A 15,484-nucleotide genomic window follows, 5' to 3' on the forward strand; every position below is an offset into this window, starting at 1 on the left:
CCTGATCAGAGTCCTTTCATATTGAGAAAGAATAGTATATCTGTGATTTAATATGTATTCATGTTAACTGTTATTATGGTTGTTTTCTGGAAGGTAGTGGGGAGGATTTACATATCTATGACCCATTGTCTCATAATCCATCCATGAAGCAACAACAAAAACCCTCAGAATATGAAGACAAGGCTTTCATTTCCACATGTTGAAGGGACAGACAACAGCGTCAGCATAACTGCTCTGCAAATTGATATAATGAAGACATACTAGTTTATATTCAGTTTAGATTTATGGTCACATGCAAAAAACACTCCCCTCTGTGAAATGTTAATTATGAGCATAAATCAGAACAGCACTGACTTGGGAAATGATTTTTTGATTTTGTGCTTCATGTGCAACCTTCAGCACACCGTGACAGAGTGTTGCTGTGCAGCACACTACTTTAAGTACTACAAGTCATTGACATTTAATGATAAAGCTCACATCACTATATCTAGAAAGATTTAATGAAAGCCATCTGATATTTACTTATTTCTTACTAATCTCAAGTCTGATCACATGTGAATACATTCAAGACATTTTTTACAGGATGTTAAGTGGAGACAGGTCAAGTTTGGATGCGAGACCTGGATCGTACACAAATAGGTCAGCGCAACAGACCTCTTTGAAAAGGAAGGCATTGCAAGGATATTTGGTTGATAAATAAAATAATTCAAAATAAGTCTTTTTTACAGATTTAGTAGGAATGTCATATGAAATGAACTAGATGTCCCCAGTGACAATATTTCAATTATTCAGTTTTAACCAAGAAAACCAATTACTGCTCTAATTTTCACATTTTCAGCTTGAGTGCAGTTTTTTTGTTCACCGCTTCATTAATCATTGATCGACTGCAATCTCTGCCTGTCTTCACACAGGGCAAAGGTCAAGGTGTGTGGAACCATATCAAGCAAAAAGAAGAAGCACATGTAGAGCAACACGGACATGAACATGTAGAGCAACACGGACATGAACATGTAGAGCAACACGGACATGAACATGTAGAGCAACACTGACATGAACATGTAGAGCAACACGGACATGAACATGTAGAGCAACACGGACATGAACATGTAGAGCAACACGGACATGAACATGCCTACAGCTCATCACAAACTCTGCATGAGCTTCTCTTAAAGTTGAACTTGCGTTGTCCTTGTGTGACTTTGTCTCATCTTGACACTAAAGGCATCACAACACATTGCTTCAACTTTAAAGTTGAAAGTGAGTTCACAGACGAGGGGCAAAAAGAAAATCACAGGGGTGAAAGGACCAAATTTTATTAAATGAATGTGACACGGCTCTTACAATCACTTCCCGGGCATTTCCCACATGGAGCAAAGCATTAGAAACAATGTACCGACAGATCTGGAGATTAGGAGCCCTTTTGGTTGGCTAGTGGCTAAGCAAATCCTAACCTTAGATGCTCGTGAGGATGTTTTTTTATTATTTTGACAGCACAATTTCAGTATCAAAATAAATAGAGTGTCACACAAGATGTTAGTAACCCTGCCTACTAATCTTTGATTGCAATTACATTATAAAAACAGCACAGTGGAGTTTATCCATTTATTCTTCAAGTGACATTATAAAAGAATCATATGCAGCTTGATCCATGAGGCCTTCAAGTTCTTCAGGCTTTTCAATCGTCATCTTGATAAGCCACCCTGAAAAATAATTAAATACACTTAAAAAAAAAAATGTTCTCATGAACAAGCAGTTACCTTGTTCTGGTCTGGCAACTTTTCATCTATCTTGGCAACAAATGTAGTGGGAGAAATGTACTGAAGAACAGAGACTGCGAGACGATTACCCTCCTCATAGCAGGCTTTATTCACGAGTGCAGGATTCTCTGCCAGCCCTGTGTTGATTTCAGTCACTTCTCCTGCCAGTGGCGAGTATAGCTCACTGGCAGCCTTCACGCTTTCCAAGGCACCAAACTCCTCTACAACACGCACATTTCACACACACACACACACACACACACAACATAACGGATACTTCTTATCACACTGCTGGAATTACTTTCAGAAATGTGCCGTGTAGTCCAGGCTCTTACCCAACACTTCAAGTCTTTGGCCAACTTCAGGGAGTCCACAGTACACCACGTCACCTAATGCTTCCTAAGATAATAAAACATAATTTTAATATACATAGTATTATATAAAGTGAGTAAAAACAGTTATCCAAGAATGTCTTACAATTCTGCACTTTAAAATAGGATCAGGCGGTTTCTACTGAAGACGGGAGTAAATAATCCATTTGCTGGGGATTATTTTTTAAACCACATACAGCAGCAGGACAGTGATTTGTTTAATCATTTTTTAAACAACGATGGAGCCCATTGGCCCAGAGGAATAAGCAACATATAAAACTATACACACAGACAATACTTGTTAGTAGGCTTATTCTATAAATCCACCGACATTTTTTAAAAGACAGCATAGAGTCAGATTTTCAGGGCCATCAGTGAAGACACAATCAGCAATAAGAAATCAGTTCATCTCGACCTGCAGACTGTTGCAGCATGGACACAATCTACTGAGATTACTGGCGTAACTTTATTATAAAGTGCAGCTAATCCCAGTCAGCCTGATCAATACTTTTGAAGCAAAGATACTGGACCCAAACTGTTGACGTCACAAAAAGGTGTAAACCTTTCTCCCACTCGTTCATACACAATAAACTGGAATTGCTATACCTAGGGATAAAGACGCCATTTCATCTTAAAATGAGTGTTTAAGATGCCGACAGTGACTGAATACATTGTCCCTGGCCATCTGAAATGAGCTTTCCATTACGAATTTAAGTTTCTATAATAATATATTTTTGGGCAACATTACATTTCTAGGAGCAGTCTAACATAAGGAAACTATTTTGAGACTCTGGAATTGTTGAAGCCTCGACAAACTTTAAAGTTTTAGAGAAGTGCAGGAACACCGACTTGGTTCTTATACTTTAGTTTATACTTTTACAACACCCTGAGAAAACTACTAGTCGTACTCGTTTGCTCCATTAGGCCTTTCATTTACAGTTCACCTTTCCAAGATGCTGTGAGTTTAACACACAATCACAGTTCTGCTCAAAGTTCACGTTCCAGAGTACAATACAAGTCCACACTTTGCTCAGAGACAATCACATCCAGTTGATGAGCAGTTCTTCTTGAACGCAGCGGTGATATGAGGCTCAATGAATATAAACAAAAAGGTAGTAAAACACCTCGAGGTGGACATGACTGAAAAAGTCTTTCAATAATTGACCATATAAATAATTTCCTCCACAGATATTACATCTGCAGTGTCGGCAACAACAAACACAGTAGACTGCTTCACATTAAATAACTTTTGTCCGTTCAGCAGCAGAGATGAAATAATTTGTTTAATAGGTCAGACATGTGACTACAACGCCTCCGAGCACAGTAGCCGTTTCTCTGGCTGCATTCAAGCCAAAGACTAAAACACACCTGCCGTCAAAGTTTTTAAAACGTCCTTGAGATTTTCTGCACAGCGCTGCATTTTGGCGGTCATCAATTGTCTCAAACAATAGTCATAAAACAGTAGATTAGTTTGTTAGGACAGGTGCTGCAGGTGTGGACAAAGTGCAGTGCTGAACTGCAGACATTAGCATTCCACCATTTTTAGATTGCCACCAATAAACCTCTGAACCAATTGTGTCATAAATCAAAAGATTAATACCAAGAGCCATCGACCTACCTGAGCATAATTGCTGATACCAACCGTGCCAATTCCACCTTCCACTCGCACCCACTCGTGCTTGTCTGTGAACTTTAGGGCTGCGGAGAGAACAAGGGAATAGTTCAGCTTGGAACCGATTCATTTATTAGTGAGAGTCAACAACAGGATAATAGATTCATGTATACAGCACCTTTCAAATACAACTTGAAACTATGAATAGTGAATGTGACACGGCTCTGACAACGATAAGAACACGTGGAGTACATGGAGGCTGAAAGCACATCATTTGGATGTTCCAAAGAACATCTCACTAAACTATGGACCAAAGCAGAAGAGAAGGCCGTTTCTGATGCAACACCATGTGCTTTCAATTAAAAATAACAAGTCTGTAGTTTACAGGTTGCAATGAGGCAACCTAAAAAATGAACCATGTCCAAAATCGTGAGTGCTCTGCAGGTGCAGTTTTGTGGATCCTGTCCATCAGTGTTTCGGTATCTGGTTGATGTGCAGTTAAAAAAAGAAAAGAAAAGCTGGAGTTAAGGCAGTTTTTGATTCCACGCTCATGCTGTCATCTTTAAAATACCCTGAGGGAAGAAGCACAATGACTCAACAACTTCCACTGTTGGCATCGGACCATGCATACAAATAAAGGTTTGAACCAGATTGTGAAGAAGACACTGATGCATGACAGGGGAGAGCAGAATATTTCTGCTGTAAAGGGCTGAGGAAATGCCTTTTAAATATTACGAGAGCCTTAAAAAAAAGCTTTTTACATTTCACAGGTTTGAAGAATAATGATTGAAAGCAACAACTGGGTGAAAAATAATGAAATTGTTGACATTTTAGACCACATGTAGGCCCCACACATGCAATTCATCACCCCACAGCTATCTGTGGCACATATCTAGGATCATGGGTGACTTCTGTTTAATAAGCGTTAAGGCCTAGCCTGGGTCATTTGTTGTTTACGTTAATTAATCAACCAATTTGGAGCTCGTAATATGGCTGGTTTCCAATTAAATCAAATAGAGACAAAAACAAGTCCTTGTTGTATAATTTAGAAAACATAAAATGCGGTTGCTAAAGTTTTTTTTATGCTTAACAGCCACTTCCGTGTAAAAAAAAACAAACTTCTATCCACCCTCCCTGCACTTCCCCTCTTCCGCTGTGGGAAAGTTTCTCCACAAACTGCGTGAGTTGTTTCGCCCATTGCAGACAGACAGGAATGTGAGAGCAGCAGCCCCGCATGTTAGTATGTAACATTGCAGCTCTTTCGGACAGCCATATAAATGTGGTTTGTTTACGTATTTATTTATTTATTGTTTACCTGTGGACAGGAGCGAGGTCGTGCTCAGTGTCCGCGGAGAGTCGCTCCTCCACAGCAACCGAGTCGCTGCAACCTGCGCTGCCGACGAGAGCACAGGCAGTCTGGGAGAAAAGTTTGCAGAGAGGCAGCGTATAGCCACTCTCATCGCCATCTTCTGTCAGTGTGTGTCTGTCCGACTCGGGTGCACTTACATTTGGCTGCGGGAGCGCGCACCATCCCACAATGTGTGCGGACTCTCGCCGGGAGGAAGGGAGCACGGTGGAGGGAGGAGGGTGCAATACTTGTGCAATAATTGCACCCGTTTTCACTCGTTATTCATAGGAAATGAACACTGTCGGGTGAAGTATTCAGATCTTCTACTTTAGTAAAAGTAACTGTGAAAATATGACATGTAAAGGTTTTGCATTCAAAATTGGACTTGAGTAACTATCACAAAATGGCTACTTAAAGTAGCAAAAATAAAAGAAATGCCCCTTTTAGATTGTTATATTGAATTATTTTTATAAATTCATTTACATCTAAGGAGCATGTTAATGTAGTGGGTGGTCGAGGTAGAGGTAATACCTACAGAGGTTATACACACTGATTCATTTTTATAAGAGGATGTTTTGCATGTAGAATCTAAATGTATGAAGTAACTCGTATTAACTGTAGCTGTCAAATAAATGCGACAGTGTCACAAGTAGGCTACGATATGTTCCTCTGGAATGCAGTAAAGTAGAAGAAGAAATTAGAAAATCAAAATAATCAATTAAAGTAAGGCCTAAGAGTTTAAAGATTGTCTTTTTAAAGTAGCTTTTCTCATTTAATTTAAATATGAAGGTATCTAAAGACAGCCGAATGAAAAAATATTTCTTACTGGCATTTCATTATAATTGTATGCTTAATTATTGTCTTGCTGTAAATGTTGATTAAGCTATTTATTCAGCTGCAAGGTCAGTGTAATTATGCCACTCTATGCTCTGTCCCAGTGGAAGAGTCAAAGAGAATTTCCTCCCCAGCACTAAAGAAAGTATCAGTCTAGAATTCATGTAGATCATTATTCAAATAGCTTTTTTCATGTAAAGAGAAGATAGTTACTATTACTACAATCCATGAGCCTCAAAGCCACCAAAATCCTAAATCATATTCTGTAAACTCTTAAAATACATTAAATGTTCTGTAAACGGACCAAAAACATCACAAGAGAGCAAACAAAGTTGATTCATATTGACTTTATTCTGACAGTCTTGTTTAAACTTCTTAGCAGAGGAATATTGAATTTGTGGAGTCTTGCTCAAAAAGTCTCAGACATGGCATACAAGCAGAGCTGGTGAAACAGATGGATACACTGAGCACAGGTGGCCGAGTGTTATTATGTGGTGTATCTACGTGTATCTGGTAGCCAGAATCAAGCACCCTGTGAAATATCTCAAAGTATATTCAAAAATAATTCGTAGAAGGTTGCATACAACAGCAGATCACAAATGATTTCCTGATCAAATACTATCCATTTATCGTCTGGGTGACAGTGAGGATTAACACGTCTCCTTACAATCACTCGAGGAGGACGCAGCAAATATGATCACAAACGTGTAAGAAATACAAAAGGAGAAAAAGAAGCATTTGTCATCGTATACTGAGACAAGAAGATTTCCCTTAACGAAATCAACAATCAAAACCTTTGACAGACTTAACATTGATAAAACAAAAAGGCTGCAGGCTCCGCCGATGACCACAGTGAGGTAAATGCTCCTACTCCAGACGGACTCCTGCACAGATGTGACAGCAGGAGTGGTCCCGTCATTAGACGGAGGTGCCCTCTGTGGGCGCCGGCTTGTTGTCGTCAGGCTTCATCGCTGGGAAGAGCAACACCTCCTGTGAGAGAACAAAACTGTCAGCTGAGGGTTTCTAACTCTTACAGCGTGTACATCAAAGAGGACTTTCTTGATGATGTTATCTCTTTAACCCCTGTGTCCCGTTAATGTGTTCTTCTGTTTTTCAGTCTGAACAAAGCCTAAAATCCTAATGAGGACAACGCACTGAGGGAAGGCGTCATGTGGTCACACAGATTACCTGCATGATCAGCAACAAGCCTACCATGTACCTGAAAGAGTCTCGCTGTGTACCCTACAAACAAACCAAAGATAGTCATGGAAGCACTGAGGAAAGTGGGGAGGATGGTAGAAATACGCTATGCAGGACATCCGTTGCTACAGAATCTTGTGTCACCGTAACTGTGCACTTTATCCCTGTATGTATAGTTTTATCACATGTTCCAGAAAGCGTTATTTCTGTATGAGAGCTGACTGCTCATTGCCTATGACAGGGGATTGGTTAGAAGAGAAGTCTGTATTGTGTATTTGTGAATAAGGGCAGCTTGTTATGCCGAATGATTCAGAACATGCTGAAGTCTGTTTTTATTATGAATCATTACAAATATGCTGTGTTTTAAAAACAAAGCAGATAGCCACAGTGAGAAACAAATGTATGATGTATCGAAACATTTTGACAAACAAAAGGGGGACCCCCTCATAGAAAAACAGCTCCAGAGCACTACTAGTGGTCAACACACCACATTTCCTCTTATGTAGTTTGTCGTTGTGGTACAAGGACTGAAACATGACATGCATGTGCTAGCATCATGATTCATACGACAGCTTTACCTTGATGTTGTTGGAGTCGGTGAGGAACATGGTTAGACGATCGATGCCCATCCCCCAGCCGGCAGTTGGTGGCAGTCCATATTCCAGAGCGGTGCAGAAGGTCTCATCAATGAACATGGCCTCATCGTCGCCCTCTGCTTTGGCCTGAAAAAGATCCACCATGAAAATGATTAACATGCACCAATATATACACTCACACTGTAACAATACAGAGCCTTAACCTTTATGATGTGACCATGTATCATCATTCTATACACACCATGGATTGCTGCTCGAAAAGCTCCCTCTGTCTAATCGGATCATTCAACTCAGTGTAAGCATTGCAGATTTCCTTCTTCATCACAAAGAGCTCAAAACGCTCCGTCAGGCCCTTCTGTGATCTGTGCCTGTAATAATTAAAGCAGTGTCAGCATGAACCTGAGCATCACATCTTTAAAGGGTAGATATGAGGATGAAATGAGGCGTTTCTCACCATTTTGCCAAGGGACTCATGATTTGAGGGTGTTCACAGATGAATGTGGGGTTGATACAGGTGACCTCAAGGAAATCTCCAACCAACTGTGGAGAAAAACTATTAGTAAAGACCTCACAGTAAAATAAATAAAAGGAATAAAGCGACAAAAAACAGATGCTGATGTTCATCAATGGAGCACCTTGTCAAGGAGGCGGGCCGTGGTTCTGGGTGGAGGACATTCAACTCCTTTCTGTGCACACAGGTCGTCAAAGAATTTACGCGTCTCTGAAGACAAAAGAGTGAAAGAGAGGAATCTGCTGTTAGAATAAAAACATTTGAAATATAGAAATGACATGAAGGCTAAACCCTGTATTTGTGAGAGAGAACATGTGAGAGATGGAGAATGTCACAGAAACAAAAGCTTCTCTAACATTTCAGAGGCAGTCGTCTTCTCACATAAAGTCCATCTGTACATCTCTACAGGCTCTCACCATCACTGTCGTAGCTGTCAGTAGGAGGGAACTTCACTCCCATGATCTTCTCCAGGTCGTGTGTCATGCTCACTCTCCTGAATGGCGGCGTGAAGTCAATCTCTTGGGCCTGTCCCTCCGGACCATCGGGGTGATAAATCACCTTGTATCCTCCAGTGATGTGTTTCACCATTCCTGAAGCAAAGAGGGCACCGCTGAGTTAACCAGAGCAGCTCAGTGGAGACCTTTCCTGCGACAAAACTCAGAAGAAATGGCCCTCTGGCCGATTCATATATTAAAATAGCTCATTACCGACTTCATACTCTAAAGAATTTCTTTATATGGAATAGTCTCCTTATCCTAAATGGACACATTAGTTAGGAGACTGCCGTGGCCTCTTAAACAGGTGCAAACAGGTCGGCTCTTGTTGCATCTGATGTGACAGCTTCATGTTTTGAGTTTCACTTGTCAAACTGGATGTTAAAGGACACCTGTAACAAAGACAATCTAAACAAGTCAAGTCAGATCTTAGCAAGACTGACAAAAGTTTTTTGCTAATAACTGCCTTTTCTTTCCTTCATTGGTATGTAAGCCAGTTGAGCTATTTCTCACTATGCTAACTATCCATGTTTTACTTACCTGAGAGCAGTTTCTCTGTGATTTCCATCAAGTCATGGTAATCGGCATAAGCCATGTAGAATTCACAGGTGGTGAACTCCGGATTGTGTGTAAGATCGATGCCTTCATTCCTGAACTGACGACCAATCTCATACACTCGGTCCATTCCTCCAACCACAAGCATCTGTGGGAAAAGTTTGATATGCAGCGTTAATATTTAGACATTTAATTACAGTTGAGGGGGGTTAAGTTAAGTTGATGTATTCAAAGAATTAATGTATTTCTGTACACAAATTTCACAACAAATGAACAGAAATATGGAAGTAAATGATGACTGAGAAGGACGGTTCTTGAAAGTGATGGATTACCTTGTGGTAGAGCTCAGGTGCGATCCTCATGTACAGGTTCATATCCAGCTCATTGTGGTAAGTAACAAATGGACGGGCCACTGCTCCACCAGGAATGATGTTCATCATCGGTGTCTCAATCTAAAGTAACAGAAAACACGATTCAGCAAAGCTACACTGATTATGTCTATGTTCCTTCAATGTGGAACAAACCTACAAACTATCGGAGCATTATAAAACACCCAAGTGTTTGTTTTGAGTCCTCAGCTTGTAAAGACATGAAATATACTGTTCAATTGATTAGTTGTGTGACGATGTCAACTTGGATGTCTCAATACACTACAGACACCAACTCTTACCTCCAAAAAGCCCATCTGGTCCAGGAAACTGCGCAGGTATGTGATGATTTTGGCGCGAGTTATGAACTTTTGCCTCACGTAGTCGTTGAGAATCAGATCCAAGTAGCGCTGGCGGAAACGTGTTTCCTTTGAGAAAAAGACGACACTTGGGTGAGGAAAAAAAAAAATGCTTCAACGTCGGTCATTGCCGTTACTGGTCACCTTGTCCTCAAACAAACTCAGTAAAACTAACAGAACATTTAACAATGAAAAGCTTTGAGGTTTTTCTCTTTTGTCACACTGCAACTGGGGCTGGCTGAAAATGAAAACTAATTAAATGACAGCAGATGTGATTTTCAAATTATGTCAAAATCAGAGCAGCGGTCCCCAACCACCGGGCCGGCACGTGGGTCATTTGGTACCGGGCCGCGTTTTATTGATTATCAGAGTCTGAAAGAAGTTTTATTTTGAAAAATGACCGGAATCTCTCCCAATTTCATCCGCCTGTGGCTCTTGACATGTCGAGATGCTTGTCTCGGTCACGTGATACGTTACCTCAAAAATTAAGCCCGCAAGCTAGCGAAAATGAGTAAAACACTTTTGGAGAGCTTCTTTGCAAAGGGGGAAAGGCCCACTAAGGAGACAGAAGAAGAGCCTACAACTTCCACAAAAATGAAAGCTTCATTTAACAGACAATATCAGGAGTCTGATTAAATATCAGGAGTAATTCTGACGCGCCAAGCCCGCTCTGCAGAATATGTGGCGACAGAGGAAGATCAGCTGCTGGAGATTGTAAATGACGGAGCCTTAAAAGTATGTTTGAGACAACAACTCTGCTGGTGTTTTGGATTAAAATCAAGGCTGAATATCATGAGATCGCCACTAAAGCACTGAAAACCCTGCTTCCATTTCCAACATCCTCTTTGTGAAGCGGGATGTTCTGCAGTGACGGCAATCAAAACTAAATTACGGAGTAGACTGGACATAAGGAACACACTTCGGGTGTCATTGTCTCCCGTTACCCCAGATGGGACCGTCTCGTTGCAGAGAAACAAGCTCAGGGCTCCCACTGATTCAGCGTTATTGTGAGTTGTATTTATTTATGCATTTTATATTTGTTTTCATGCCGATCGTATCATTTTATTTCGTTGTGTTTATCCGCCACACCTTGAAGGCCGGTCCGTGAAAATATTGTCTTACATGAAACCGGTCCGTGGTGCAAAAAATGTTGGGGACCACTACTGAAGAGGATAGAAAGAAGAATCATGTGTCCTCATCTGACCATTTCTGAAAAGGCCACGAATCTTTCAGGTAACATTGCACGAGCTTGACATCGTAATAATTATTCTCAGTGAAATTTTTAGTCGTCGTAGCAGGAAAAACAGGATTATATCTTCTAACATTAATTATAGCTTTATTCCATTGTCAGTGTGCCAGTAAGCCATGCAGGCGGGGCGGCCTGTGCAATAGAGGATTTGCTTGTGATCATGTCACTGCACGTGGAAGTCACCACACTCACTCCTCCTTTGGTAGCAACAGTCATCGTCTGCCATCATGCGTTCAGTGAGAAAACAACTACAAACACCGCTACAATGGTTAAGATTTGCTGTGCAATCGACTCCAAAAGCAGATAAAAGGGAACAGTTAGCAATTAGCATTAGTGCTAGCGATTAACATAAGCTGAAACATTAACGGCCAACATGAACAATGAGATAGAAACAGTAAAGTCTGACTACATGTTACAGTAAAGTAGACCAAATCCAACCGTTCAGATGGTGCTTTTTATGTTCTGTGACTGTAACATTAGCAAGCCAGCTAGATAACTAACCCCTAAATGAGTAAAATTGAACAACTTAATGTGATTTAGTCCGGCTAGCCCCGCCCTAAATGCACTGAAAATAGTGATGCATAAGAACTAATGCTTCTGCTTTGTGTCGTCCATTCTCACTTTGTAAAATGTGGTATTTGCAGAAGCGTGTGATTTAGTGTCTTTTTGGGAAAGAGGACATGGTGCAATGCATCTCTCACTATCCGAGTGTCTTAATCACAACAGGCATTACCTTGTCTTTGAGGCCAAAGTGAAGGTGGGGCAACATGTGCAAACATGGCGACAGTAGGGTCATCTCGATGGGAATGATGCTCAACTCCCCCTTTTTTGTCTTCCCTGGGTTACCGCGGACACCGATGATATCTCCGCGGCGCAGTTTGTTGTTGATGGCCACAAAGGCGTCCTCAGAGTTGTAAGTCCTGACAGAGTAAGAGAAAATATGTAGAACTTAAATCACTGCTTAATCATCCACAGGGAGAAGAACACATAGTACGAGGTGAAATGATATGCTGTACAACATTTCACAACACAAACGTGTGACAATATGAATAATCTGTCTGAGATAATCACAAAATCAACAAATCTTATTAGAGAGGTGAATGGTTTTGCAGTTTTTTGGCTGGTAACAGCACAGACATTTGTTTCAATAACAAGCACTACATCAGTGTGTGACATCATCAAACTTCCCAAGAACTCCAAGACGTTTAATAATTTTTCCGTCTTTCTGTTTTAACTTGAACTCACCAATCCATGCAGCGCTGTACGACTCTTCATCTGTCTGCAGTCATGATGCCTCTAAAACTATGTGTGTTAACCACGGCTATCATTGTGTACCTTGAGTTTGCCATGACTTGCAACTTGACGCCTTCACCCCGCAGGTCATAGAAAATCAGCTTGGCACCAGAAGCCCTCTTGGCATGGACGCGGCCTGTAAATCATACACAATGATTAACCGAGCATCTACTGCTAGGGGTACAGTGCACATACAAAATGGAAAACACAAATGTAAGATCTTAAACCATTGCTGGTACCTGACACACTGAGAACAACATCCGTCAGCTGGTCTCCAGGCTGTAGAGGAGTGTATTTATCAATGAAGTCTGTGAGGGACAAGTCGACATGATACTTGTGAGGGTACGGGTCCTCTGCTGTGCCCTTCAGTTCCTGGATGGCCTGGGTGCGGATCTTGTAGTATTGCTACGTCAGAGGGAAACGGATTACATTAATACAAAAAGCTCTAAACATTAAGGGTATAATAAATGTAAGAGTAGGGTATATGATCTCACATTTGGGTCAAGCGTCTCCTCATCCAACACACAGGCATTTTCCACTCCTTGGTCGTTGGATTCTTTCTTTTGTTCCAACTGCTCTTTGATCTTGGCTTCTTTATCGGACACCTTCTTGTCCGCTTTCATTCGTCTCTTCAGCTCACTTATAAGAAAGAGGGATCAAAGATCAGTCATAGGTTAGAAATTGTAGTTTGCTGTCGACGATGCAACTACAAAACGAAATTGCATGGATGTTCAAACTGTTTCACAAAACACAACAGCACACAAATACATGATTCCCCACATAACCACACTGTACATGTTATTCTGTTCCGGTGTTTGAAATTAAAAAAAAAGCAAACAAGGCCACGCCACAATCAACTAATAACAGAGACAAGCACTCATGTAGAAAAGGGAAGGATGACAAAAGGTTGGTTGTTTTTCTCATTGGAATGGAAATCCACCAACCTTTTGTCACCTCTCCAACGGATCCCGTAAATTTGAGCAGAGACTGTACACGGGGCAGCGCATTTTAACCACTGTCCCCTGACCCCAAAGGCCCACAGCTGCTGCCTGGCTGCCCTGACCAGACACAGCATGCTGAGCTACCACAGTCAGCGGACAGACCTGAGAAAATAGACAGACAATGTCGCTTACAGTATATACAACAGAGGCTGTCTTTGGCCCACCAGGTAATATATATATATATTTATATAAATAAAACTGTAGGGGGAATAACGCTACAACCCCAAACAAAGACCCTCGCCAGAGCACACATCCAGCCAATGAGGTAAAAACACTCACGTACAATGAAAAACGGAAGAAAACTACATTTTAATTCAAATTAGGTTTCCTTTTCCCTTTAGCCAAGGGTGTGTCAGAGATAACATAACGTTACTGCTAGCACATAGCGGTACAGAAAGTCAAGAACAACGAAGGACAACACAGTTAGCATCAATGAAGAGTTGTCTAAACGGTTTTATACCCGCTAAAATACAAAATAAAGTGCTCTGCGAGAGTAAAAATATTAAATACACCATACGTTAAGATTAATATCGAACACAAGGAAAAGAAACCAAAACGATTTCACGACCAATGTGTGGAGAACATTTCTGATTGTACTGTGGATCTTGTAGTTCTTCCGAGAAGTAAAAGGCACTGTCGCTATTGGATTCAGGACTACAACTACCAGAGACACAAACGAACTGCATCCTGGGATATGTATGCTTTGTGGCGTGTCACTATATGGAGCGTGGACGTAACCCTCACTTCGCTATCACCTGATGCAACATTTCATAGCCGAACTGAAACGCTCATACCTGCTAAAACAACAACTTAACAGTCCACTTAACCGTGTGAGGAGTTGAGGGTGGTTAACATGCGACGGAAGAAAATAATAAACTCACTTTTTGCTGAGTTTCTCGCCGTCCACTGCTGTCACGTCTGCCATGTTGTAGATGCTGCGCTCAGAATGATCAAATGACGCGAACGCGCACGCGAGATCTTGATGGTGCGTTTGGGTGACTGTCGGAAATCCGTAAACGGGAAAGAGTGAAGTATATTTCAATAAAATACAATTATATTCACAGTATCATAAAAAAATCGCTTGTGGACCATTGGAGGTTGTACGTTTTTGTGTGTGTATAATCTGGCTGGTCAACAGGTCATTTTGACCTGAAGAAGTGCTAATATTAGGGTTAGTAACAGCTTCAAATTCAGCATAAACTTTTGTCTTTATTTTAAACAGACACGCGTTAAAACTCACAAACAATTATTAGACTTTAGCTCGTTTTCAAGCTTTCAATCTATCTAAAGTCTGGATCAAATCTGAAATGGGTTTTCACAATCACACTTGAAAATGTAATGATACTCATTTAGTTTAACTCAAGAACAAAATTGAATGCCTGAATAATAAGTGTTTCTTTAAATCAATTAATGAATCCCCTTTCTACATTACATTAATTTAACTGAACCTATTATCCAAATCAACACACAATAAGTGCATTCACCCATGAAGGTACAACAGTGCCACAATCATGCCAGTACACCAACGTCAATAATGCTTATCTTCAAGTTCCACACACGCCCCGAGATAATAAAAGATGGAGTCAAGGTGCAGCCTGAACAGATGAGTTTTCAACCTGTGACGGAAGATGTGTAGAGTTTCTGCCGTCCTGATGTCACTGAAAAGTTCGTTCCATAAACAGTCGGCACTCAGTGGAGCGTCAGACTGAGCTTACATGTGTTCTTTGATTGCGACTTTTACTTTCGTAAAGATCTGCAATTCAACTGTGATGACACTTCTTATGTAAGATAATTTATCAGGTGGGCATTCAATCTGGTTATTAAGGCCTCGACCAGTTTAAATGTGCATGTCACAACTTCAAATTAATTAAATCCAACATGAACCGGTTTCAGAACTCTAATGATGTAAAAACAGACCACTTTACTTCCTCTTCTG

The 15,484-nt window shown here is 40.8% G+C and overlaps 2 protein-coding genes across 3 annotated transcripts; both read right to left on the reverse strand.

Moving 5' to 3' along the window:
* Window positions 1-1,297: 1,297 nt before the first annotated feature.
* Window positions 1,298-5,286, reverse strand: gcshb (glycine cleavage system protein H (aminomethyl carrier), b). Its single transcript, XM_031846485.1, has 5 exons — window positions 5,056-5,286; window positions 3,747-3,826; window positions 2,093-2,156; window positions 1,847-1,978; window positions 1,298-1,700 (listed from the first exon to the last, which is right to left on the reverse strand). Exons 1-5 carry the CDS (start codon window positions 5,204-5,206, stop codon window positions 1,603-1,605), a joined length of 525 nt encoding a protein of 174 aa, XP_031702345.1. The 5' UTR covers window positions 5,207-5,286; the 3' UTR covers window positions 1,298-1,602.
* A 964-nt stretch (window positions 5,287-6,250) lies between these two features.
* On the reverse strand, window positions 6,251-14,485 carry kars1 (lysyl-tRNA synthetase 1). Of its 2 annotated transcripts, XM_031846891.1 has the most exons (15): window positions 14,430-14,485; window positions 13,492-13,650; window positions 13,042-13,186; window positions 12,787-12,952; window positions 12,590-12,683; window positions 11,988-12,174; window positions 9,949-10,074; window positions 9,611-9,730; window positions 9,264-9,426; window positions 8,646-8,819; window positions 8,354-8,439; window positions 8,173-8,258; window positions 7,960-8,086; window positions 7,701-7,844; window positions 6,251-6,912 (listed from the first exon to the last, which is right to left on the reverse strand). In XM_031846891.1, the coding sequence occupies exons 2-15, from the start codon at window positions 13,620-13,622 to the stop codon at window positions 6,841-6,843; spliced, it is 1,821 nt and encodes a 606-aa protein (XP_031702751.1). In that variant the 5' UTR covers window positions 13,623-13,650; window positions 14,430-14,485; the 3' UTR covers window positions 6,251-6,840. The 2 variants fall into 2 exon arrangements, with proteins under 2 accessions (XP_031702751.1, XP_031702752.1); XM_031846892.1 differs by lacking the exon at window positions 13,492-13,650.
* Window positions 14,486-15,484: the final 999 nt, after the last annotated feature.

The sequence above is a fragment of the Anarrhichthys ocellatus genome, unplaced genomic scaffold (assembly GCF_004355925.1).
Source record: "Anarrhichthys ocellatus isolate YVR2014 unplaced genomic scaffold, GSC_Weel_1.0 scaffold6, whole genome shotgun sequence".
In the NCBI taxonomy this organism is placed as follows: domain Eukaryota; kingdom Metazoa; phylum Chordata; class Actinopteri; order Perciformes; family Anarhichadidae; genus Anarrhichthys; species Anarrhichthys ocellatus.